Source organism: Haliotis rufescens, unplaced genomic scaffold, assembly GCF_023055435.1.
Source record: "Haliotis rufescens isolate VD_foot unplaced genomic scaffold, xgHalRufe1.0.p SCAF_13, whole genome shotgun sequence".
NCBI classification, from domain to species: domain Eukaryota; kingdom Metazoa; phylum Mollusca; class Gastropoda; order Lepetellida; family Haliotidae; genus Haliotis; species Haliotis rufescens.
The window spans coordinates 29501481-29529402 of NW_025963813.1; the positions used below are offsets into that span (position 1 = coordinate 29501481).

Here is a 27922-nt window from a genome sequence, read left to right on the forward strand (position 1 = left end):
CAATACTATGACGTGACCCTACAATACTACGAAGTGACCCTACAATACTATGAATTCACACTACAATACTATGACGTGACCCTACAATACTATGATGTGACCCTACAATACTAGGAATTCATGCTACAATACTATGATGTGACCCTACAATACTATGATGTGACCCTACAATACTATGACGTGACCCTACAATACTATGACGTGACCCAACAATACTACGACGTGACCCTACAATACTATGATGTGACCCTACAATACTACGAAGTGACCCTACAATACTATGAATTCACACTACAATACTATGACGTGACCCTACAATACTATGATGTGACCCTACAATACTAGGAATTCATGCTACAATACTATGATGTGACCCTACAATACTATGACGTGACCCAACAATACTACGACGTGACCCTACAATACTATGACGTGACCCTACAATACTACGAAGTGACCCTACAATACTATGAATTCACACTACAATACTATGACGTGACCCTACAATACTATGACGTGACCCTACAATACTCTGAATTCATGCTACAATACTATGATGTGACCCTACAATACTATGACGTGACCCAACAATACTACGACGTGACCCTACAATACTATGACGTGACCCTACAATACTACGAAGTGACCCTACAATACTATGAATTCACACTACAATACTATGACGTGACCCTACAATACTATGATGTGACCCTACAATACTCTGAATTCATGCTACAATACTATGATGTGACCCTACAATACTACGATGTATCCCTACAATACTGTGATGTCACATTGACAGGAGGGAGAGAGAAGGGAGGGACCAACAGAGTGAGGAAGCAAAGGAGGGAAGGAGAGAGAGAGGGAGGGAGAGAGTCAGGTTAACATGCTACCAGTGACTGTGACATCAAGCACAGAATTCTAGATATATTGTGCACAGAATGACCTTTGGTGTTGTTGTTTGTCATTCTTTATGGAAACAAATTGGGCTGAAGAAATAGACCACAATGGACTTATCGTGTTTGCAACCAGTGTATATCAACTATACCATGCCCATACCTACTTACACTACAGAGCTCAGCACAACGCCCCATGGTATGACAAGGAAGTAATCCTGATTTATTGTGTTGTGTTGTATGTGCTAACAGCCTTGAAACCATAATGCAAGGGCGGATCCAGCATTTTTAAAAGGGAAGGGTCCAAAATATCAAAATCCACTCTCAGTCAGTTTTACTGCCTACAACATACATTTGGTTTTCAAAAGAGGGATCCTGACCCTCTGGACCCCCTCTGGATCCACCTATGACAATGGTGGCTCAAATACATGTTTGTTTGTTTGATAACGCTCTCAGCAATATTCTAGCTATATGACAGTGATCTGTAAAATAATCGAGTTTGTACCAGACAATCCAGTGATTGACATCATGAGCATCGATCAACACAATTTGGATACGATGACATGCATCAACAAAGTCAGTGAGTCTGACCACCCAATCCTGTAAGTCGCCTCTTACGACAAGCATAGTTGCCTTTTACGGCAAGCATGGGTTGCTGAAGGCCTATTCTACTCCGGATCTAAGGACTAATGGACTAAAAATGTTAGTTTCTATCGCTGATAATTTCCTGCTGCGAGGAAGGGAGGGTGAGTGAGTTTCTATCGCTGATAATTTCCTGCTGCGAGGAAGGGAGGGTGAGTGAGTGAGTGAGTGAGTGAGTGAGTGAGTGAGTGAGTGAGTGAGTGAGTGAGTGAGTGAGTGAGTGAGTGAGTGAGTCGGGTTTAACACCACTTTGAACATTATTCCTGTTATATCACGGCGTGTCAGTTTAATGTGGGAGGAAAACCCGAAGTGATGCAAGTCTCAAATTCTTTTTTGCAATATTTAGTTTTGTTGACCTAGATTAAAATTCCAGTGTCTAAATTCACTCCTAAAAATAGCCTATCTACCTAACAACAAAAACAACAAAATACAATATAAAAACAAATTGTCTCAAATAAAACCCAGTGCAAGGCCTATGAAGATCAAGGGTAGAATATGTTTTCAGCAACCCTTGCTTGCCGTAAAAGACGACAAATGGGGTCGGGTGGTCAGGCTTGTTTTACAGACTGCTGTGATATAACTGGAATATTTCTGAGTGTGGCGTTAAACAACAAATAAACAAAAAAACATTCTACATACTGCTTACAACTTTGACATGTATGAAAATTAATGTGAAAGGAATTGGAAAAGAGTGAGAGAGTGATACACTTCATTCGTTTAAATACCTATTTTGAAATAATAGGAAATGAATCATGCACTAGGATAAGATCTTTAAATATACTTGAAACGCAAAACCTTTTCTACATTTCGTAATATCTCACACAATAGCTTACAAGTTTCAGGATTGCGAAACAGTCCTGATCAAGAGATAAAGCTTCTGCATGACCAGAACCAGAAGGGTTGCAGTGGTGTGAATAATACAATATTTTATTAAAACCAACATACTGTATATTAGTCGCGAGACCTTAAAAGCAGTATGACCATCACAAAGTTTCCAACAAGATTTAATTTCGCCAAACATTAATTAAGTCTGCCATGAATTCTTCATGGCTTGTGGCACAAAAATCTATCACTGTGCCAAATCACACTTGTACATCCTTGGTACATGTTTTTGTGTGTTTATCTCATTTATAAATTTCAGTCTTTTCAAGCTTTTTGGGGGTGATTTTCAAGGCTTTTCAGGGCTGACACTAAAACACAGTGATGTATACAACACAAGCTGTCTGAGGGAGCTGTAGGCTTTTTACATCCACCACACATAGCAGGTACCCAGTTCATGGGTCCTTCACAGCTCTTATCTACATTATCGACCAATATATCATAATGATATAGGCTAAACAAAGTGAGTTTTGAATAACTTGAATAATACTTGCTAAGACAGCCAAATGACAAAATCTAGGCCCTCTCAGCATACATATCAATATAACATTTTCATATCCTCACATATTTGCTGTGATAATGTTCCTAAACAATTTGAAAACTAAGTTGTCTTTTTCTGAAATAAAACATATCTCACCTCCAGGCTCACCAGTGGCTTTGCCGTCAGCCATTTTGACAACAAAGATTGTAATTTGTATAAATCCACAATAACGAACAATGCAGAAAACACTTCAGTCTCTACCTTCACCCAACCTGCTAGGGTAGTGCTATGTGTCCGGACAATTGCTGTCGGATATTTCCTCTGTAACCTAAGCATGTACATTGCGCAATGTAATCTGACGGCTGACGTAGTCGTTGTGCCTGACTTAGTCAGACGTGGTATCTCGCTTGCTATTGGGACTTTTGCTCATAATTTATTTACTCAAAGTTGTATCTATGCCAGAGGTGGACACATATCAAAATACAACAGCCACAGTCCTGGTTTAATATTTCACAATATAACATAGTCACTTCTTTCAACTACTATCAGCATAAAGGAAAAGCTACACAATCTGACCTAGATCTGAAGACTGAACATAATTTACACTGTCAGTGGTGTCCATTTACAATCTACCACAACCTGGTCAGCCCATCTCAGAAGATAATACACAAAGTCCAGGTTTATTGACTGGCTTACATTGGTCGGAGTGTTGTATATAACATGTCTGATACACATACTCCCTCGCCTTCATTGTGAGTAATGTATATAGTGTATCATCAGTATTCCTGCTGGCTTTTGAAAGGCAACTCTAAAAATTACCAGTCCCCACTAATTTTTCAGTCCCAACTTTCAACAAAATGTGTCAAAATTATTTGGTTTTAATTCTTTGATTTTCATGTTCAGTGCAAGGATGTCATCTCTGAAGTAACTTAGTTAGATCTATACGTCATTCACACAAACTACAGACGCAATTTTCTCTTTGTTTTTTAATATTTCGAGACAAAGTCGCTACAATAGGATGTTTAACCTAGAAATAGACAAGGGGAAACCCTGATGGTAACAGACAAGCTGACTTTGTTTGAAAAATGTACTTATATGCATATCACCGATGTATTGTTCAACAACAAAGATTTATAAGGTACTTTACATGCCGGTCCACAGGGACTGGCAGTCACATGAATTACCGGTCCACGCCTAATTTTACCGGTAAAAAACTGGTAATTACCGGTAAACAGGAACACTGATCATAATTGTTTTGTTATTACAAAATATGCTCCCATGATTCTAACATTAACTTCTTGTTTCTGTTAGTATAATTGTAGGATAACAATTCTAAATGTCCTGCAAAATCAGACTTACCATATTTACTGTATGAAGCGTCCTCAGCGACCATATACTGATATATGGTCTCTGGCGTCCTGCTTTGATAAGTGCCCTCTAACAAATTCTAGACCAATCTGTTAATAATCTCTATAAGCTATCTCAACTTGAGGGACTAAAATTTACATTACACTTCATATTCTTTTGCTTATAATACAATGAGTGAGTGAGTGAGTTAGGTTTAACACCGCTTTTAACAGTGTTACAATGATGTCACGGCGTGTCAGTTTTATGTTTGAGGAAAGTCCAAAGTGATGCAGGTTTCAGATGTTTACCACGAAACCCCCGAGTACAGGAAGAGGGCTGACAAACTGAGAAACATAATCAGGGCAAACCGGAATTTGAACCCACAATTATATGTTTCTGGTACGTCCAAGGGACACAACTTTGCACAGCGAATTGTGGCACCTTAGACGATTGGGCCAGCTATACCCCTGTGTATACTACAGGATACAGTTGGGCAGAAGGGGTATTGTCTCGTAACTATTATCGAAAACATATTGGTTTCATCGATGTTTGAAATAAGTTTGTTCACTACTGCTCGATCTCTAGAAACATACCGTATTTGACATAAGCGCCCAGGGCGCTCTCAAATTTAGAAATAGGGGGCTCTTATTAGAATATTATTTTGGTGGAAAAAAAAGAGTTGAAAGATCATCAATGTTTGAAATAAGTTTGTTCACTACTGCTCGATCTCTGAAAACATACCGTATTTGACATAATAAACGCCCAGGGCACTCTCAAATTTAGAAATAGGGGGCTCTTATTAGAATATTATTTTGGTGGGAAAAAAAAGGGTTGAAAGATCGTAAATTTCTTGGTTTATGCTGACAGCCTGAAATGTTTATATACAACATAAATTTTTCCAGGATTTAATTGCCCATAATTAAGGGTGCATATAACACATGAGTGCGTATTATGCACGAATAAATAAGTTGTGTACATTGATCTATCAGAAGGGGTGCTAATTGAGATTGTTCACTAGCCAATATATTAGCAAATATCGCGGTGGGCGCTTATTAGAGGGAGTGCTTATTACGTCGAATACGGTATTCAAGTTGTGAATGGTTTCAATAAGCAACCCCCTTTGTCAATTATCTAAGTACAGTGTACCTGGGCGCATATTATGGAGAGTATGGTAGCTGTGTCCTGTGGCATAGATACCAGGACAGATCAATGGTCATGTTTACACATCGGACTAGTTCAGCTCGTTGATGGCAGATTGGGAGGCATGATAGTGATAAGGTATTGTAATTACAACATAGTGGATACTCTAGTAGCTTAAGCTGTACGACTATCTACGTCAATTGTGCTATAAATGCTCCAACACTACAAAGAGTTTCTTTTGAAATGTAGCTCAGTGAATCATAAGTGTCTGTCTGTTTGTATGTTTGTTTGTTGTTAAACGACTCACTCAGCAATATACCAGCTATATGATGGCTTTCTGTCAATAATTGAGTCTGAACCAGACAATCCAGTGATTGACATCATGAGCATCGATCCACGCAATTTGGATCTAGGACATGCATCAACCAAGTTAGTGAGTCTGAAAACCGGTCAGTCACCTCTTACAACAAGCATAGTCGTCATTTACGGCAAGCAAGGGTTGCTGAAGATCTATTCTATTCCGGATCTTCACAGGTGGAATCAAAAGTGAATAAACTGGGTTCAGCACCTTTATGAAAAGTATTTTTCCTATACAGGAGAGTGAGTTAGTGAGTGAATTTAAGTGACTAAACTGGGTTCAAATCAAATTTTTAGCAATATTCCAGCAATATCAAAGCGGGGGACACAAGGAAAGGCTTGTGGGGAATGAAATGAATAAGGGAATGATCGGACGAGTGAACACATTAACCACAGGACTACTCACCACCCCTTTTGAAATATAAATGCTTATCAGTTCTACGAAGTCCTTGATGAAGGGAAGCCTAACTGTGAACATTGACATACTTCAGTAGTTGATTCTTCGCTTTCTTTCATGACAGTCATTATAACCATAACATACTAGCATGCGCAGTTTATCCGATTTGTTTAAAATGTGATACGTCATGCTGTCAAAACGACAGAGGTAAATATTGGTTGATTGGTTGGTGGGTTTGTTGTTTAACGACACACTCAGCTATATTACAGTTATATGACGGTGGTCTTCAAATAATCGAGTCTGGACCAGACAATCCAGTGATTAATATCATGTGCATCGATCCAAGCAATTGGGATACGATGATATGCATCAACCAAGTCAGCGAGCCTGACCACCCGATCCAGTTAGTCGCCTTTTACGACAAGTATAGTCGCCCTGAAACTATGGCAAATTTAGACTTGTTTCATTTAGGGCTACAACACTGCAACAGATTAAACTGCCATGAGCATCATGGTAAAGATGTCATCCACAAGGACACACTATTACCCTTTCCAGAAATATACCAACTTAGCAGACTGATGTTAATTTTGAACACTGAATTGGTCTTCATCCTACATTCAGAGACTTGACAGATTAAAGTAAAAGCATCATCACAAGAAATCCAAACTTACAATTTTCTGTGCAGTTGAAAATAATTCCCTCTTGCTGTCACCTATGTCCAAAATAAGAGCTATGCCTTGTTCACATCAACTCTAAACATCCGCCAGTAATAAAACAATGACATACATTGGTAGGTGTATTATCGCGGTGACAAACACCCCTGTTGACAGACATAACGGTAAGAGGACATATTATTGATATCCATCATGCATTAGAAATGCGGCTCTGCAGATCAATACTCAGTATTCTGGTGGACTGACATTAATACTAGGGCTGGCTAACAAGATCGATAATAAAAATTATCGTCGACGGGAAGAAATATTAACGATTATCAATATAAATTTTTTGTCATGGATAAACTTACATGACGAAATAAAGTTCAGATTTACCAAAACAGACTTGCTATTGTCAATAATGTTAATTGTCGAGAACGGAAAGCAATTGTTTTTGTTTTATCTCAAATGTCCACAAAGTAATCTATGCATAACTATGTCACTGCTTGCCAGTGGCGTGAAAAATGTTGATTTCTTTTGGGACTCTTGCATATTTGCTTAAAGTTACTTCTCCGATACATATCAATAATTGATCAATATTTAGTTACTGATTATCGATCTCTATAATCTATATCCAGCCAGTCAGGCCTTATTGATACGACTCCATGCTAGGAGCCTAGGACAGTAGTATAGTAGAAAATAGCGATCATGTGCTCAGTGCATTTACCATGACAACAAGCAGTGGCGGATCCAGGGATTTGAGAAAGTAGAGGATTACATAATACCCAAGTCACAAAATCACATACAGTCCAATTTTTGGCCACGAATTATTACACATTTTCATTTTTACTTTTAATTTACTTTCCGACATAGTCATGAAAGGGGTCTTACAAGAAAGGGGTGTTATATGAAAGGGGTGTTAAATGAAAGGGGTGTTACAAGAAAGGGATGTTACATGAAAGGAGTGTTACATGAAAGGGGTGTTACATGAAAGGAGTGTTACATGAAAGGGGTGTTACATGAAAGTTGTGTTACTTGAAAGGTGGGTTACATGAAAGGGGTGTTACATGAAAGGGTGTGTTACATGAAAGGGATGTTACATGAAAGGGGTGTTACATGAAAGGGGTGTTACATGAAAGGGGTGTTACATGAAAGGGATGTTACATGAAAGGAGTGTTACATGAAAGGGGTGTTACATGAAAGTTGTGTTACTTGAAAGGTGGGTTACATGAAAGGGGTGTTACATGAAAGGGTGTGTGACATGAAAGGGATGTTACATGAAAGGGGTGTTACATGAAAGGGGTGTTACATGAAAGGGGTGTTACATGAAAGGGGTGTTACATGAAAGGTGTCTAACATGAAAGGGGTGTTACATGAAAGGAGTGGTACATGAAAGGGTGTGTTACATGAAAGGGGTGTTACATGAAAGGGATGTTACATGAAAGGGGTGTTACATGAAAGGGGTGCTACATGAAAGGGGTGTTACATGAAAGGGATGTTACATGAAAGGGGTGTTACATGAAAGGGATGTTACATGAAAGGGGTTTTACATGAAAGGGGTGGTACATGAAAGGGATGTTACATGAAAGGTGTCTAACATGAAAAGGGTGTTACATGAAAGGGATGTTACATGAAAGGGGTGTTACATGACAGGGATGTTACATGAAAGGGGTGTTACATGAAAGGGGTGTTACATGAAAGGGGTGTTACATGAAAGGGATGTTACATGAAAGGGGTGTTACATGAAAGGGATGTTACATGAAAGGGATGTAACATGAAAGGGATGTTACATGAAAGGGGTGTTACATGAAAGGTGTGTTACATGAAAGGGGTGTTACATGAAAGGGGTGTAAAATGAAAGGGGTGTTACATGAAAGGGGTGTTACATGAAAGGGGTGTTACAAGAAAGGGGCGTTACATGAAAGGGGTGTTACAAGAAAGGGGTGTTACATGAAAGGGGTGTTACATGAAAGGGGTGTTACAAGAAAGGGGTGTTACATGAAAGGGGTGTTACATGAAAGGGGTGTTACATGAAAGGGGTGTAAAATGAAAGGGGTGTTACATGAAAGGGGTGTTACATGAAAGGGGTGTTACAAGAAAGGGGTGCTACAAGAAAGGGGTGTTACATGAAAGGGATGTCACATGAAAGGGATGTTACATGAAATGGGTGTTACATGAAAGGGGTGTTACATAGAAGGGGTGTTACAAGAAAGGGGTGTTACATGAAAGGGGTGCTACATGAAAGGGGTGTTACATGAAAGGGGTGTTACATGAAAGGGGTGTTACATGAAAGGCCCTGAGGGGTGTTACAAGAAAGGGGTGTTACATGAAAGGGGTGTTACATGAAAGGGGTGTTACAAGAAAGGGATGTTACATGAAAGGGGTGTTACAAGAAAGGGGTGTTACAAGAAAGGGGTGTTACATGAAAGGGGTGTTACATGAAAGGGGTGTTACATGAAAGGGATGTTACAAGAAAGGGGTGTTACATGAAAGGCCCTGAGGGGTGTTACAAGAAAGGGGTGTTACATGAAAGGGGTGTTACATGAAAGGGGTGTTACATGAAAGGGATGTTACATGAAAGGGGTGTTACATGAAAGGGGTGTTACATGAAAGTTGTGTTACTACCTGGGTACCCACCCCCCTATTACCTGACCCTACCCAAGTACCCACTGTAGGTCTCAGGAGATATCTCAAAATGTCCGATTGGGAACATTTTTAGCATAGCCCTGGCAAAACATATTTAGATACATGTATTAAACAATCTGGTCATTCATACACTGAAGTTGAATTAAGTTATATCTTTATTCAACCATGTGAAAAATCAGAAGGAATGGGTGCATAGTCAGAAAGAAATGCGAACATTAGTTCTTGTAGTGTAACCATAGAGTTCTAGTTCATTTTTGTCATTAACAATATATCACATGACTAACCACGGGTCAGGGGAGTCCTGTTGGTACCCAGGTCCTACTCAGTACCCATCCCACCCGGGTACCCAAGTTAACCGTCCCAGCCCTACTAACCACGGGTCCGGGGAGTCCTGTTGGTACCCAGGTCCTACTCAGTACCCATCCCACCCGGGTACCCGAGTTACCCGTCCCAGCCCAGTGTGTTATAGTAAAGGTGTGTTACCTGTTGGTACCCAGGTCCTACTCCGTACCAACCCAACCCGGGTACCCGAGTTACCCGTCCCAGCCCCGTGTGTTACAGTAAAGGTGTGTTACCTGTTGGTTCCCAAGTTGAAATGCCAAGGTTAACACAAACATTGGAATGTACAGAACGCAATTGTGAATCAGCAAATAACTACCGCTACACAAGGTCAATGAATAATTATAAAATTACATTTATATTGAAACACACAAGGTTAGGTTTACAACCATAAGTGGCAATACAATAGGTCATTATGCAACAGCAGCAATAAATAACAGGCCAAGTTAGTTAACTCACAAATATCCAGAATTTGACAGCTGAATGTCTTGAATGAAGTAAGTGTTCCATTTTCAAATCAAGGAAACAGTGTTGGAAGCAGGCGGAAAAGACAAAATGTTTCCGAAATGGTTTACCGTCCACACTGAGAAAATTAATATGACACAAGTCAATTCGCCCTCGTCTCCAAGCCTTCTAGGAACTGTTACCTCACGAAGCATCTAAAACAAGGGAATTCATCCCAGAACTGAATCAACAAGCTCCTCACAGCGAAGCTCTCTATACTGAGGTCCAAAGCGCTGGGTGGAGTTTGGACTTTATTACCCACGTGGTGAAGATACAGGTGGTAAGATACTAAATCCATACATCACACGTGTGCCGTACAAGGTTGACCTCGTTTTATTCGCTTTGATTGGATAACCATGACCTCTGTCACACCTTAACTAATTTTTTCATTCATAAAAAAATCGCGAGATGTCATTCGCTTTCTCAACTACAAAGCAGAATCAAAGGAATCTCAAGAAAGCGAGACATTTACACACACTTTATTAAACCAAAAAAGATCGTCACACACATTAAATTCACTTCTATATTAGTTATGCATAGAGCTACTGCAAATATTAAATAATCGAGCCACGCATATCCATATGCAATGTCTTACAAACGGTCAGATACCATAGAAAGTCCATTGTTACATAAAAATGGTATCTAACGAGAATGAGTGTAGTATTCTCTTTATACACAACTAAGGGAAGTCACTCTATTTTACGAGCTGCAGTAGGACTGCCACTAAGTAAAAACCTAACCACACCATCTAAGGACATTTCAGTGTTTGATTGGCTGCCACTAACTACCATCTACCTTATGTAAATATCATTACTTTAAACAATGTACCAAATACACAATATTTCATGTTGGATTTAGTGCAATAATTCTAAAATGAAAAAAGGCACATGGTCTGTACTTTGCTTGTAACCATAGTAACCCTTACATCCAGAGCTATCTCACTAATGAAGCTACCAATTTTCTGTGTTGATTGGTGCTTACAGTCATAGCATCACCTACCTGACACCAAGTGCTAGCATTACAAGAGATTCGTGTTACACAACACAGTTCACCCTTTGAGCAAATGATCAATTAATCCCGAACACATTGTCATGACTTACATAACAATTACATGCACTAATAGGCTGCACTCAGCAATATTCCAGCTATATACCAGTATTAGAAAATGTTTAACACCAAGAACTGGATATCAAATAGTGTGTCGGATGCAAGTGATTATTATTTGAGAAACTGCTCACAACTGCAAAACATAAAGTGTAAAACAAATAATTATGCCAAATCATTTATTCCAGATACAGCTAATATTTGGAACTCACTACCTATTGAATACACCCATGCCAGTAGCTTAGGAAGTTTTAAATTTTTTAATAAAAAGCAATGATAAGGATGGTATATACTTTGATGTAAATTATCGATCAAGACTCTGTCAGGTTACACACTCCCGTCTCAGGCTTGGCTGTAGTGATCTTAACGCCGACAAATTTGCCAGATTTATAACCGACAGCCCGAAATGTTGATGTGGCTATGATACGGAAGATGCACTTCCTTTCTTTTTTACATGTCCCTTAAACATTTAAGGCAAAATATGTATTGTTTCGTAAAAGACGATGATTTACATTCAGTTTTAAAATGGTAATTCATATTTTACAACCATAACAAATCTTGAAATTTTGAAATCAGTGCACAGTTTTATTCTATCTTCTTGCCGATTTAGAGACTTTGTCAGAGTTTTTATTAATGTATTTATTTATATATAAATATATATATATATATTTTTTTTAAAAGCAATATTGGCTTTCCAATATAATACTGCAATGTTCTGCTGGATGTAAATAATAACATAGATGTAGTTACGAAAGAAACTCGAGTTATATAACATTTATTATTAAACACAATAATTATCAAGTTACTTTAATGTCAATTATATAATATATGCTATTTCTCATGTCATTTTCAATACATTGTAATTTGTCTATGTATCATGTTTGGGATAGGCATTCAGATAGGCAAAATTTGCTTGTTTACCAATTCCTCCACTTTATGGAAGTAAATATGTTTATATCTAAAAAATCATGTCTGGACTATGAACAATGATCCATGCCATCTGAGTACATTGACACGCCATTAATGAAGTCACTGATTAGTGAAACAAACATCATAAATCAGATACAAATTTGAAGGTTGTACATTGAGTTCCATACCTGTGTCATAGCAACCGATTTGGGACAACCTTTGTCTGAAGGAACAAAGGCTAATTACCCTGTAGCCATGACATGTATATGCCTTCAATCATTTAAATGCCTTTATTAAGATGCTAATTCCAAATGTGAATCCTCATTGTATTGTATATTGACAGTCAGCCATCCCGAACTAGCTGTGCAACTATGTCACTGATTAATGACCATTGTTAATATGTTGTTATAATGTTTGCATTCCTTCTGACTTTTATATATTTGAACAGAGACCATAAAATATATTGGTTTGAATAAAGATTCAGCTTCAGTCAACTCCAATGTATGAGTGACAAGAATGCTTTATACATGTACATTAGGGCTGCAACGAATACACTATGAGGCGATTATGATTCATATCATGAATATAGGGTAACGAATACGAATATTAATTCACAAATACAATAACAAGTCAGCAGTTAATGTATTATTTGTTAAATTCTATGCAACAATAACAACATGGATGGTTAACTATTAATATATTATACATTTATATACTGGACTTATCCAGGTACTAGTATCTACTCAAATGCAACAATGACCAGTGACCACAACACTGTCAAATTAAATATAATATGAGTGTTATCTTTGAAGAAATCTATGCATATAATATGTTCTTATTGATATTTTTAGGTACAGGGTATGCACATGATTGCATATTCATAAATATTTGATTCTAGTGGCCACGAATAACGAATTCAATTCATGAATGGATACAGTTCGATTCACCGAATATGCGAGTGAATCGTAACAGCCCTAGTGTACATACACGTATATCTAATAGGCCTGGGAAGACAACAAATTTACTACCCAGGTACCCGCCTCCCTATAACCTGACCCTTCCCAGGTCCACTGTCTCATGTCAGTTGGATACAAAACGTCCAATTGGAACTGTTTTACTCGAGCCCTGGCGAAAAGTATGATCTGGGTCCACTTGCACAAAGCGATCTTAGCGCTACAATTATTGTAAATCCTTAATTGTCATCCACTTGCACAAAGCGATTGTAGGTTAAGATCATTGTAAGCTACAATCGAAACTTACAATTGGTCCGGACCAATCTTAAGTAGCTAAGATCGTTGTAGTACCTGACAAAATGGCGTGCAAGACAGGGCCAGTTTAACATTAATAATCTGCTTTACGATCAAACACTGCCTCTTTATTTTGTTAGATTTTATGATTCGAATCGACACTTCAACAACACAAAGACCGCACCACAGATTTAACGTCAAAAATATCGTTAATTGCGATAGTGAACCACATAACTATCGAGTGGATAGCTAAAAGTACTATTCCCACCCGTGTCAATGCTGAAGGAAGTCTGAAACAACATACCTTATCAAGGGAAGGATAAAACCTAAGTCGTCAAGCGATTTGTAACGTCCGTGACCTTTTAGATAAATCAAGGGCAGCTAATCATAGTTTATACTCTAGATGGGAGTGGTTTCCCTTTGTATAAGTATCGTAGAATCTACCTTGGCCAGTGTATTAATGTTGTAGAACTGCCGAGCTCCCCTTGTATATCTTTTGGGTCACATTCGTGTCAGTTATTTTGTCTTTAGTTTATCATTAAATTAATCTACAAGTAAACACAAGTTGAAGTGCAAAATCATACGTTTATATCTAAAATCGAGTGGGACGGGCACGAGCGATTGTAATATCTGAATTTATAAGAAACTAATACAAAGCAAATACACATGATGAGACATTTGAAATTTGTGTAAAATATCCCACAAATAGCAAAAGTAAAATTCACACTTTTTAAAAAATATATTACCAAGTGAATATATATTAAACAACTGCTTTCTTGAAACATTATTCTTATTTCCCGTACATGCATTCTTGAAATCTCCCGTCTTACTGTGTTTTGAAAAGGTTGTCATAACATCCTTTGTAATAGCAGCAAAACTAAAATATGAAGGATATACATGTATTTAGGATTTTACGGAAAGCTCCCCCAAATAGATGACGATCAAACATTTACCTGTTATGTTATTTGGACATAGAGATCTATTATTATTTTCTATTTTTACTTTCTTAATAAGAATGTCACTAAATCTATATGCCAACATTCTAGTTATAGTTTCCTTCAAATAATTGAGACCTTTCAACTGTGCAAGGTGCGTGGAGGGAGGTACGTGTTGTATGTCGTAACCGGTTCCACACGTTGTATGCGCAAGCAAGATTTGCGCGTTTGCAGACAACCATAGACAGGAGTCTAGTTTAAGATATTCATACCTCCACCATTGAAGATTTCAATCTTAGTTAAGATCGCGATCTTAAATCCAAGCCGTCTTACAATCGCGTTAAGATCGGTTTGTGCAAGTGGGATAGGACAATTGTAGGGTGATTGTAAAGTTGATTGTAGCCGCCTAAGATCGATTGTAACTAAGATTGTTCTGTGCAAATGGGCCTTGGTCATGCATACACTGAAGTTGACTGAAGCTTCACCTAATTCAGCATATAAAAGTCAGAAGGAATGTGTGCATAGTCAAAAATGAATGCAAACAATAGTGAATTGTTTGATAGGCATTACTTATAAGTTGACGGATGACAAGGTAGACACAATTTTATGGATGACAACTTCTACAATACTGTAAAGGCGATGTTTTAGTATAGATTCTTATACCATTGTCAAGCAAGACTGAATGAGGGACATTGTACAGAATATATATAGTAGGTGGGGGATTGACAGTAGACGATTAACAGTAACAACGATAGTTGCATACACAGAGCTCCAGATAAGCTTTTGGTGTTGTGGGTATTTTACCCATGCATTTTAAAATCATTGGGTATCAGTAATTCTATCTGGGTATTCAAATTTCTGTTACCCACTAGTTTTTACACATGTGGGTATTTAAGTTAAATATTTAAAAACACTATTCATCTAGTCCCTGCAAACTGGTGTCGTGTGGGTTCGAGAGCTTTATAGGACTAAACAACACACGATACTTCCACAAGAAAGTGTGATGGCAAATGATCATGATGTAACTGTCATCGTGGAGTTTGGCAAGGTTGACGGAATGTCCGTTTATAATTTCAAAATAAGTTGCTGATTTGTTAATCGAATACGCAGGGTTACTTCACAATATTTTGATGATACGCACAAGTTTTATTTTTGTAGGGAATCTGTAATGTTCGTTGCGTATTTGATACGCTTGGATTTTATTTTAGTGCGTATTTCTGCATTTTTGATGCGTATTTTACGCAGATACGCAGCTTATCTGGAGCTCTGATACATGAGTGGGATAACATGAGTAAGTGATGACAACAGAAGGATAATACTGTCACAACACGATGGACAGAGAACGCATAGGTGGAAGCCAACGGGACATGAAGCAAATTAAACGGGATAAGTGATTATTGCTTAATGAGTTCATAGAAGGCGGATGGGATGAAATAGCCTCGATCTCTGCTGATTGGCCTGTGGCAGCGAATAGTAACTTGAAGTGTAACAATGCGGTTATGGTGAATTTTTGTCATTGAACAATATATCACATGATATCAACTAACCACAGGTCCTGTAGTCCTGTGGGTACCCAGGTCATTCTCAGTACCCACCCGACCTGAGTATTTGAGTTACCCATCCTAACCCAAGTATCTAAATGCTATTTGCCAGTGCTCCACTAAAACAAATCCCAAGTTGACATTTTGTACCAAAATCTTGAGACTTACAACGGGTACCCGGGTAGAATCAGGTGTAGGGGTCAGGTACCTGGGTATTAAATTTCAAATCGTCCCATCTCTAGATGCTTGGAGTTGGTACCTGTGACCCCTACTGGCCCACATATAAGGGACACAACTCTGGTTGTTAAACAAGAATATGAAAAAAAGTCTCTTTCATCATGACTAGTAAATTATGAGGATTACATGTTTCTATATTTAAGTAATTACAGAGACTGAATAAGATTTATAAACACATTAGCCAATTGTACTGACAAAGTAAAATTATTATTCCCTAGAGGCCTAGCAGAGACCATATAATAGAGGGACGGCCCTCTAGCCTATGCGCTAAACCATCAGTGCTACGGCTTGTACTGCGCAGCCTGTTCGGAAGCGAGCAGAAACACGTTCACTTCAGTCATCGTTGACGCCTTTTTTTCCCATGCAAAATATATATTTTACAATACAAAATTACACTCATGTATTTCTTAACATTGTTAACATTACAACTTAAATTTTTTGGTGCCCTAAAGCATGTCGTTGTCACTGTATTTGACGACTGTGATCATGCTTTGTCTTTGTCCGAGAGAACAAAATGGCGCACATGTAAAATCGGCAAAAGTGCAGATTTTGATTTTCAATAACGGCCTCTAATTCGCAATGAAAGTCCTTGGTTACCAAGGTGTATAAAAAGGAAATATGTTAAAAATTGGCTTAGTGCTATTTACAAATTTAGGGCGGATGCGAAATTTCAGATTTTGACTCCAGAAATGGGACTAAATCTGACTTTTCCCAAAATAATTACACCACAACTCTTAATTTTTGCATGCTTTCAGACGAATGTGTTCCTATCATCGGTCCTGAATTAAATAGTTTTACATTCATCACGATTTCCCCTTTGGCTTGGTACCAAAATTATTTAGTAACGATCGGTAGTTTTTTTTGTATGATTTTTGGCGCAAGGCCATATTTTACGTCACATATTTTAAGTTAAATTACCATGTAGCAGACGACATAACATGCATTTTGTCTGGGATTATCATCCGCATATATCTTTTGAAACATTATACAAAGTGACTTATATTGTATGATATTAGAATTGTTTTTGTAAGACGCGTATTGTTTTACCATTGCTTTCGCCATTTCTTCGTAAGTTTAACTTTGTTTCAGTTAGGCTTCTATCACATATCGCGCATATACTACATACTACAATACTACATATTTGTTATATTCTGTAGATTTTGTCTGTATTAATCATGACAACATTTAATCAGTTATTTATTTTATGCCGTGTAAATATTGATTATGAGCAAAATGATCTTGGCCTAAACCCAATCATAATAATGTAAATATGATGAAGGTACTACTTACTTTGTGTATTTACACAACAATGAAAACATCATACAAAAATAAAAATCCATTACATGAAATATTTGTATTAGAATAGTAGTAGATTTGGTATATTTGTTTATTTATAATAGTTAACAATTGCAGCATAAAATGAGATATGTAAATTGAAATAAATGGCCCGGAAGACACACATGTTCAGCAAATAATTTGCAGCCAACTGACATGTGCTAATGAGAGATATCATACAAAAATCTTTGTAATCCACTAAGAGACGTCCTTTTATTGGATTGTCGCTGGTCGTAGTCGGAGAAATCTCGGATAAGGGAATTAACTCTTACCCCGGATATTATGTAATATTGTTTACGTGGTTACCAGAATGGTCAGTCGTGAATGTCGCTCATCTGCAGCGGTACAGGGAGGTTAACAGCAGGGTGTCGGGGTGTATCAGTTACATGCCAGACCGTAGCGCTGATGGTTAGTGATAAACTGTGGGTGAGGGCCGTCCCTCTATTATATGGTCTCTGGGCCTAGTTACTATATTTTTAAAGCTAGACATTTGGACCTATAATCTGCTTAGCATCATAAAAACACGTATCTCTTAACCAGAAGACCTTAACAGCCCTATGAAAAAGTGTTGTATATCAAATACTTCATTGAATGCAACTATAATTGTTTATTACCCCCACGCTCGAAACTTCAAATTCACGCGCCTAACCTGCTCTGAGATACCAAGTGTCAACAAACGCTGGAACAGCAACAGCTCGCTCGTTTCCGAGTGACAGCGGGGACAAGCGAACATGCAACAGTCAAGCCGTCGGCGAAGCAAATATATTAAACACAATCAAACTGCATGAGGCATTTAAGTAAGGGACACACACTCATCTACCTGGTACTTGGTAACGTTGGAAGGCAGGACCCGCTCTCTTTCACCCAGTTGACTTTAATCTTGACTACATTTGGCTTCACTCTCAAGTTCGATAACTCGTGCAAATTGTTGGCGAAACTGTTTGTTGGAAACCAGTTTAATATTCAACCGTTTCTTGTTCGATTCCAACTTTTCAGACCCATCACATGAACGTCCTTTAGGGTAAAATAAAATCCGATTTTTGCGACGGGCTTTTTTAAAAAAAAGTAAATCCTCCTCAGTACTGCAAATGATAACCGGAGATAAAAACATGTTTCAGATAGGTATAGGAAGAAATCTATTTTCGTTCCAGATTTGTTGAGTGAGTGAGTGAGTATGGTTTTTACGCCGCTTTTAGCAATATTCCAGCAATATCAGGGCGGGGGACACCAGATATGGGCTCACACATTGTACCCATGTCGGGAATCGAACCCGGGTCTTCGGCGTGACGAGCGAACCTTTCACTAGGCTGTATACCAGACCGCCCCTCCAGATTTGTTGACCATGAAATACAAGCCTAACTATACAAAACAATATTATTAAATTTTGGAAACATTCAAAGACAAAAATATTTTGTCCTCCATTTAAGTATGTAATACTATGACTGCCATTCAGTTTGCACATGCTTGTCGTAAGAGGCGACTAACGGAATCGGGTGGTCAGGCTCGCTGACTTGGTTGATGCATGTCGTCGGGAGCGGTCGGGTAGCCTAGTGGCTAAAGCGTTCGCTTGTCACGCTGAAGACCCGGGTTCGATTCCCACCATGGATACAATGTGTGAAGTCCATTTCTTGTGTCCCCCGCCGTGATATTGCTTGAATATTGCTAAAAGCGGCGCAAAACCATACTCACTCACTCGTTTTCCCAATTGCGTGGATCGATGCCACAGATGTCAATCACTGGATTGTCTGGTCCAAACTCGATTATTTACAGACCGCCGTCATATAGCTGTAATATTGCTGAGCGCGGCGTTAAACAACAAACAAACATTATGTATATACCCGCACAATGTACTAGTATTTTGTAACAAGTCACATCTACCATACATGCAATTACACAATTAAATTATGGCGTTGTACTCCATATTTTTATTTAAAACGGTAAAAAACGATGATCTTTTTCATTTTTGGATTACCCCCTGTATGCAACCGTCATTAAACAATGAATTTTATCATGCAAGGATTCATTCTTAGTAATTATTTAAAAAATGAAATGAAAGGATGAAAACTATTTCATGTAATATATTACTATATGATCATACAATCCAACCAATCTACAGTACAGTTTATCGTTAATCCTAGAATTAAAGCCTTCCTTTAATAAACACTGGATAAACCGACGCACGGAAATAAATAATTTTAAACGACTGGCTTAGATCTACGAGTGAACCTGGCCAAAAGTTAGGTAGCACCAAAAATATTTTTTTCACATAATGCACACCTTTAAAAATTCCCTGTATGTAATATCAAGTCACGTTTTCCTGGGATATGGGACTCCGGGGTAGAATAGGTCTTCAGCAACCCATGCTTGCCGTAAAAGGCGACTATGCTTGTCGTAAGAGGCGACTAACGGGATCGGGTGGTCAGACTCGCTGACTTGGTTGAAGCATGTCATCATATCCCAATTGCGTGGAACGATGTTCATTATATCAATCACTGGATTGTCTGGTCCAGACTCGATCATATAACTGGAATATATATTGCTGATTAAAATCTAAATATAGAGTTATACAGGTGCACCTGTGCACAGACGGTACCCTAATCGGTCACACTCGCATTGTCCCGGAATAAGGAATTTTTAGGTTCGATGCATGTAATTTATTTGTGCTTAGAATGTATTCACTCAAAGGATATTACACTTGTCGTAACAGATTCCACAGATCATTCAATAGATAGGAACGGTTATCTATTAAATTGATAATAGACAATGAGTTTCCCTGATGGAAATAGAGGTACGGTTTGCCCAATAGTCGATAATTGTTGAACAGAGGATCTGTTGTTAGTGGTTTCAAATCCGAGATTCGTACTCATCCATAAACAAAATGGTCTAACATCACTTTATATATAAGATAACTACGCGATCAATCGCAAAGAACAATGAAGAACGAAGCGTGGTTTATTTAGGAGGTAGACATATCGTGTTTTCAATGAAGAGCTTTACCGCGCTAAATTAAATTTGTAACTGAACACGCAGCGTGCATGAGGTTTCAAATGTGATATTTAGCGCGGTTAAAATCGACATGCAACCTAGCTTTACATCGAAAACAAAGTATGTTTATCTCCATTCTACCATGACTAAATAAAACGCGAACTCTTTGGTGTCAGCAAATATACTGAGTGAAGCGGCATGGGTTGAGTCCAGTGCTTTGAGTGGTTGTCGATCTGAATTACGGAATCACCGAAAACAGCCTGTAAACAAAATATGGCGCTGTATATACTCAAGCAGTTTGTTTACACGGTAATACTTCACGTGAACATATGACAGGCATTGGAAGTATATACGCTGGGCAACTTGGTAAGTTAACATGAGGTGGGCATCCCAAAAGAAAACTAAAGCAAGCTTTGCAAGGCTTTCGTTCTACACGGCGCGTCACCATTATGACGTCATATCGCTTCTTGTGACGCAAAAGATATGACGTCACAGTCGTATATAGAAAAGCGCCAAATTCCAGGCTCTCTGTTGTCACCCAAACTTATTTATGGTATGAACCTTCATAGAGTGAGGGCCAAACTGTACAATGTTTGGCCCTCACTCTATGAAGGTTCATACTCCAATGAACTCACACAAAGTGAATGTCAATTCTTATAATTTTTTATCACAATTGTTTACCTCAAAGAATGTAGGCCTAGATCTATACACAATTTTATTTAGTACGTGTGACTTCATGTTTACAGTGACAGCCATACAACAACCAGCTATATCGCGGTGTAAAATAGTTTCTAAAAAAGAGAGGTGACATCCCAGGTAGCATGCCATCATCGGCCCTGCATCGGCCCAACATCGGCTACACCATCGGCCCAACGTCGGCAAACTGCATCGGGCCGATGAAGTTTTGCTCATCGGATCGACATCGGCCCAACGTCGGCAAACTTCATCGGCCCTGCTTCGGCACTGCACCGGCCCAGCATTGGCCCTGCGTCGGCAAACATGGGCCGATGAAGTTTTGCTCATCGGATCGACATCGGCCCAACGTCGGCAAACTTCATCGGCCCTGCATCGGCACTGCACCGGCCCAGCATTGGCCCTGCGTCGGCAAACATGGGCCGATGAAGTTTTGCTCATCGGATCGACATCGGCCCAACGTCGGCAAACTTCATCGGCCCTGCATCGGCACTGCACCGGCCCAGCATTGGCCCTGCGTCGGCAAACATCGTCGGGCCGATGAAGTTTTGCTCATCGGATCGACATCGGCCAAACGTCGGCAAACTTCATCGGCCCTGCATCGGCACTGCACCGGCCCAGCATTGGCCCTGCGTCGGCAAACATCGTCGGGCCAATGAAGTTTTGCTCATCGGATCGACATCGGCCCAATGTCGTTAATAGTTATCTGGCCAGCCATCGGCCAGACATAGGCAACTGCTATGGAATCAGCATGGGATGGACATCGGCCCAACGTCGACAATAATTATCAGCACAGCATTGGGTTGACTTTGGCGTGACAGTAATTACAGCTAGGTTTAGAATCAGCCTTGTCCAACCTCAAGTCCTATCACCATCCAAGCATTAGTCATTCAGACTTCATCACCCTTTCTCTTCTTTGCTCATTTACAATGGCAGTTAGAAGGTTCAGTATTTTTACCCTTCATAATATTTGATGGCAGTTCTTGATTTTCTTCAAAATAAATACATAAATTATGAAACAAATGTCTAACAATTTGCAATAATCATTTACAATTATCGATATCTTCAAAAATAGTCAAAAACATCCAAACTTATATTGTTAACGCTTTGTTAGTTTTTTCATCTGCCATTGTCTTAAATAGGCTGATGTCATCTAAAGTAGTTGCCTGCAGAAGTCATAACTGACAACATCTCATCTTAATATTTCATGTAAATGATGCCACAATAGAACTTTTCAAAGTGTAGTGTTAGGGTACATAAAACTAAACATTTCTAAAAGCTGCAGCTAGCTCTGATCTTAAAGTTACAAAGATAAAAGGTAAAACTACTAAAAATACTGAATTTTTAAAAAGATAATAATTTTTTATCATAGTTAATACTTTGAAAACCAACTGAAAGTAATATGCATGAATACTTCTAGCTGTACAAAACAATCGAAATGCTTACACTAGTTACAGTACTACTTTTTATGTACCCTAATACATGTGTAGTTAATACTTATAATTAAACACAAAGAGCAAAATAGAATAATAAACTTTATTATTAATTAATTATTATTTCCAAGAAAACAGTGTTACTACCTGCAACAAGGCGGATGTGAAACATATATTCTCAAAACGAGTTTTAAAACACAGTCTAAACATTACCCCTCATATTGGCCTGCAAAATTTCATTTATGTGGCTTCAAATTCGTTTGCGAGACAAACTCCCCCCCCCCCCCATTCCATCAAGTTAAAAAAGCATGAAGCAAAGGCCATTACTCCATACAAAATAAGTTCTCATAACCATCTTTTGGAGTTTGTACCTTAGATAAGCACGGAAAGTTTCATTTATTAACTTCAGTAGTGTCCAGGAGAACCTGGCAGAATATGTACCAAGTTCAAAAACAAGGGTCATAACCCTGTGAAAAATATGTTGTCAACACCAACTTTTTGGATTTATTTGTTCCGTTGCAATTCAGCACTTTTGTTTGCAGATTCTCTATCTGCAGCTCTGTTTTTCAGTACGCGTTTTCCTTATGCCATTTCTAAGCCTTGCTCCTGGAACTCGAAGCCATTCTTTTACACGGGTCACCATGTACTAGTCAGTGGCTTGTAAGAGCCCAGCTGCAAGCTTCCTCCTCAGCTTCTGTTTACAAATGATAGCAAAAAATGTCAGTGTGCATATTATAAGTCACTGCATGCACTCTGACAATTACAAGTAATGTACTTCACAAGTGTGTCAAAACAAGTTATTGATAACATAATGGAATAATAGAATAAGTAATACCCTGTTCACATGCACCATCTTACATATGTGTGTATATAATATTTTAAGTCTTGACACCTGTTAATAAATACAGGGTTCACTTAAGGAATGTTCTGACATGGGCCCTTTATGTGACAATTTCATATATTCCCTAGGTACACCCGCACTTGTCCATACAACACAAAGTTAAAATGCCCCATTTGAAAATGTGGGCCTTTTTCCAAGTTAAGGGGCTAAAAACCGAAGGCACCACCCTAGAATTATCGGAATCCCAGTAAGTAAATTGATGAGTTTATAATATGTGTAAATAAGTAAATTGAATTATGTGTAATTATATATGCAACATAACATAACCCCTCCCAATATTGCATAGTAGGTCCCTAATCTGTTTCTTATGTCAATTAAAAAAGATTTTATAACTGACATATCACCCTATTTATTTAGCCAAATAAACATCCCCAATAACCACTTGATAAACCCCCCCCCCCCCCCCAATCTTGCTGGAGAACAGTTTTAGGTGTGCAATCTCTCTTGTATGTCCATCAAAAGTAAGTCAGCATGAAATTTCATTTGGAAGATTACCTTAGTAAGTGTCAGGGGCCCTTAATAGGGCAAACATGATATTAAATATATGCTTATGAATATTTAAATCAGAAACATGTATCAGTTGGTTTGGTTTGTTGTTTAACGCCGCACTCAGCAATATTCCAGCTATATGACGGCGGTCTGTAAATAATCGAGTCTTGACCAGACAATCCAGTGATTAATATCATGAGCATCGATCCACGCAATTGGGATCGATGACATGCATCAACCAAGTCAACGAACGAGCCTTACCTCCCGATCCCATTAGTCGCCTCATACGACAAGCATAGTCGCTTTTATGGCAAGCATGGGTTGCTGAAGACCTATTCTACCCCGGATCTTCAATATGTATCGAACTTGGAGTAAATTTCCCATACTTAATACATCTAAAGAAATTTAATCCACTCACCAGTGCTCTCTCAGTTGCCCGATTTTGGAAAAGCTGCTAAGAGTTCATTCAGCTCATCCATGTTTGCCAACAGGCAATGGCTGAACCTCTGGTTTTCTTAAATAGAAATATAAGAATATAATGTATTAAGTTTGTGTAGCAGCAGTGAGCACTTAGCTATGATGATGATGATGTCAAGGTTGAGGGGAATATTGCTCAAAACATAAAAGTAACATTTAAATAAAGCTTTGGCCATACACAGATATCAGGTCCTTTCCTTAATTCATACATCTTATCTCGCATATTTGCACTTGTACATATACAGTCCTTATCTGGAGCCATGTAGCAGAAATGTTTTCCCAGGGAAAGTAGTCTCCCTTTAATAGCCATAGCCCTATCCATTGAAAAGCAGTGAGAAAATCCCATTTTGATATAATATTGAACAGATCCTGTGAAGTCTGGTTACCACAAAACAGATTTCATTTATTATATGATACCATATATATGTAGATTATATCATGGTAAACCAAAATTGCAAATAAATGTTTATCATTAAAAGATCAGATACAAAGGTATGTACATATTACAAACACTTGTATGCAAAAAATAGCAGGAAAGTATTGGGGACAAGTAATTTTATGCACAGTTTCATTGCTTGTAAACATAGGAAAAGGGATAATGATAAACTGAAATAATATATCTTTAGTCAGAATAAATCAAATTTGAAACAAGGCTAGCTCTGGGTGTTTTCCTACCATGGATAATGTCCTAAAGAATCTGTACTGCAGTATCTATTCTTCCTCATCAAATTTTTACCATTAATTTGAATTTTGATTAAATAAATGACGTTTTAGACTGTCTTGTAATATATATTTAGCACGCTCTCTGACATTTCTCAAAGTATACTGAAACGCTGAGACCAAGAATAAAGGTTCTAAATGATCAGAAAGAACGCTTATGCATGTTTTCGTGCTAGGGAATTCCCAGGGGTTTCCCAAGGAATGTGGAAGTAGTCCGTCAGTGTTTACGTCATTTCAAGAACACAGTCTCGTGAAAAACGTATGAACGCCAAATTGTGTCGTACATACACTTATGAACGTCAATTTTGCGGTCATGTGACCGACCTCTCGTCCAATGGAAAAAGCCGTATGTCGTGTAAACTTCAAATTAAAAAATTATACATGATTGTGGATTGCCACACATCCTTTGAATATTGTAGTATCCGCAATTTTGCATTTTGTAACCTGTAAATGAAGATATAATTATTTACATATCCTACCGACAATGACTGAAAAAAGTACTAATCTATGAATATAAGCTTCCGCGGTGATGCTGTTTCAATCAGAGGGGGTTAATTGTGATTCTACCATGAATTTGGAATTTACTCGATCCTGATTGGTCAATCAGAGGCTATTAAATCACAATAAACCCCCTCTGATTGAAACAGCTGGTTTGACGGCCGCATCACCGCGGAAGCTAATATTCATAGAATAGTACTTTTTTCAGTCATTGTCGGTAGGCATATTTAAATAATTATATCTAAAATTACAGGTTACAAAATGCACAGATGCGGTTACTACAATATTCAAAGGATGTGTGGCAATACATTTCGTGCAGAACAACACGACAGAAATCAACAAAGGGAATATATTTACGTTTCGGAGACAACAGAGAGCTTGGAATTTTGGCGCTTTTCTATAACGACTGTGACGTCATATTTTTGCGTCACAATGAGCGATATGACGTCATAATGGTGACGCGCGATGTAGAGCGAAAGCCTTGCAAGGCTTGCTTTGTTTTCTTTAGCTTTAACCAAGTTGCCGTGCGTAGATGCTTTCAATGACTGTCATATATTCGAGTGAAGTATAACGGTGTAAAGAAACTGCTTGAGTATATACAGCACCATATTTTGTTCGGTGATTCCGTAATTCAGATCGATAACCCACTCAAAACACTGAACTCAACCCATGCCGCTTCACTCAGTATATTTGCTAACACCAAAGAGTTCGCGTTTTATTTAGTCATGGTAGAATGAAGATAAACATATAGCTAGGTTACCTGTAGATTTAACCGCTCTAAATTTAACATTTGAAACCTCACGCTGCGCGTTCGGTTCCAAATTCAATTTAGCGGGATTAATCTACAGGTTACCTAGCTCTACATTGAAAACACGGTATGTTTATCTCCTAATTCTCTTTGTAGATTTCTATTGTGCTTTCTTCGCGAAATGTATTGCCACACATCCTTTGAACATTGTAAGTAACCGCAACTTTTCATTTTGTAACCTGTTATTGTAGATATCATGATTTAAATATGCCTACCGATCCAAGCGTCGATCCACGCAATTGGGATCGCTGACATGCATCAACCAAGACAGCGAGTCTGACCACCTGATCCCGTTAGTCGCCTCTTACGACAAGCATAGTTTCCTTGCACGGCAAGCATGGGTTGCTGAAGACCTCTTCTACCCCGGATCTTCACGGGTCCACAAGAATTACTAACTACGTTTATACCTAGCTTTTAGAAAATGTAATAAAAGAACCTAAGGAGACCCAGGAAGTTTTGAGCGATTACTTGTCTTTACCTCCAGATTTCGACTTTGAAAAAATCCATAAAGCAAACTATTATTGAAACTAAACTACTTTCCTTTTATGTACGCTTCTTTCATTAAACATAAGGGCCGGTGGGGTAGCCAAGTGGTTAAAGCGTTTGCTCGTCACGCTGAAGACCCGGGTTCGATTCCCCACATTGGCACAATGTGTGAAGCCCATTTCTTGTGTTCCCCGCCGTGATATTGCTGGAATATTGCTCAAAGCGGGCATTAAATAGTAACAACTAATTCACTTTTAGCGAAAATTAAGGTAACTGATGATGATTATTGTACCTTTTGTGGTCACGTTACTTAAAAACATATGATCATTTATTTATAGATTGTATTTTTGTACAGAAATTATGGAAGCAAGTTAGTAAATGGCTATAAATAGTAAAATAGTAAATAGTAAGTTGAATTTACAGTTAAGCATTCATTTTTGGTGACCCCACCTCCAAAATAACAACGTATGCATTCCTGTTAGTTAAATATTCTATCTTCACCAGTAGAATTAGAAAAAGCCTCCCCAGGTTCCAGGAACTTATTCAGTCATTACAGCAGAAATGTAAAGATGAGTATCACGTGGCATGGAAACACGATGTCAAGTGGCAAAACAAAGCGTTCTGCAATTCTGTGTAAAATATAAACCCTTACTGTCCACCTAGAGTAAACATTTAGTATCTATACACATATTTGTGTAATAACCTGTAACCAATGTTATACTGAATAAAAGCGTAAAGAGAAGAAGAAAAAAGTTCTTGTCCCATAGATGTGGCTGGGCTGCGCAGATAATCGAAGGGGCGCGACGATCGCACCAAAAACACTGAGTTCAGCGCAACCTTGTG

At 38.4% G+C, this 27922-nt stretch overlaps 1 protein-coding gene across 3 annotated transcripts in view; it reads right to left on the minus strand.

Annotated features, from left to right (window-relative positions):
- Positions 1–18508, minus strand: part of LOC124152257 (phospholipid scramblase 2-like) — a 34595-nt gene extending 16087 nt beyond the window's left edge. The window contains exon 1 of one of the 3 annotated variants that reach the window (XM_046525127.2): positions 18410–18508. Coding sequence is in view for 1 of the 3 variants with exons in the window: in XM_046525126.2 (XP_046381082.2) it covers positions 3055–3088 (34 nt within the window). In the remaining 2 variants the exon portion in view is untranslated. Of the gene's footprint in view, positions 1–3054; positions 3248–6810; positions 6833–18409 lie in introns of those variants that run through there. The other 2 variants (XM_048394380.1, XM_046525126.2) reach the window with 2 other exon arrangements.
- Between the last annotated feature and the right edge of the window lie 9414 nt (positions 18509–27922).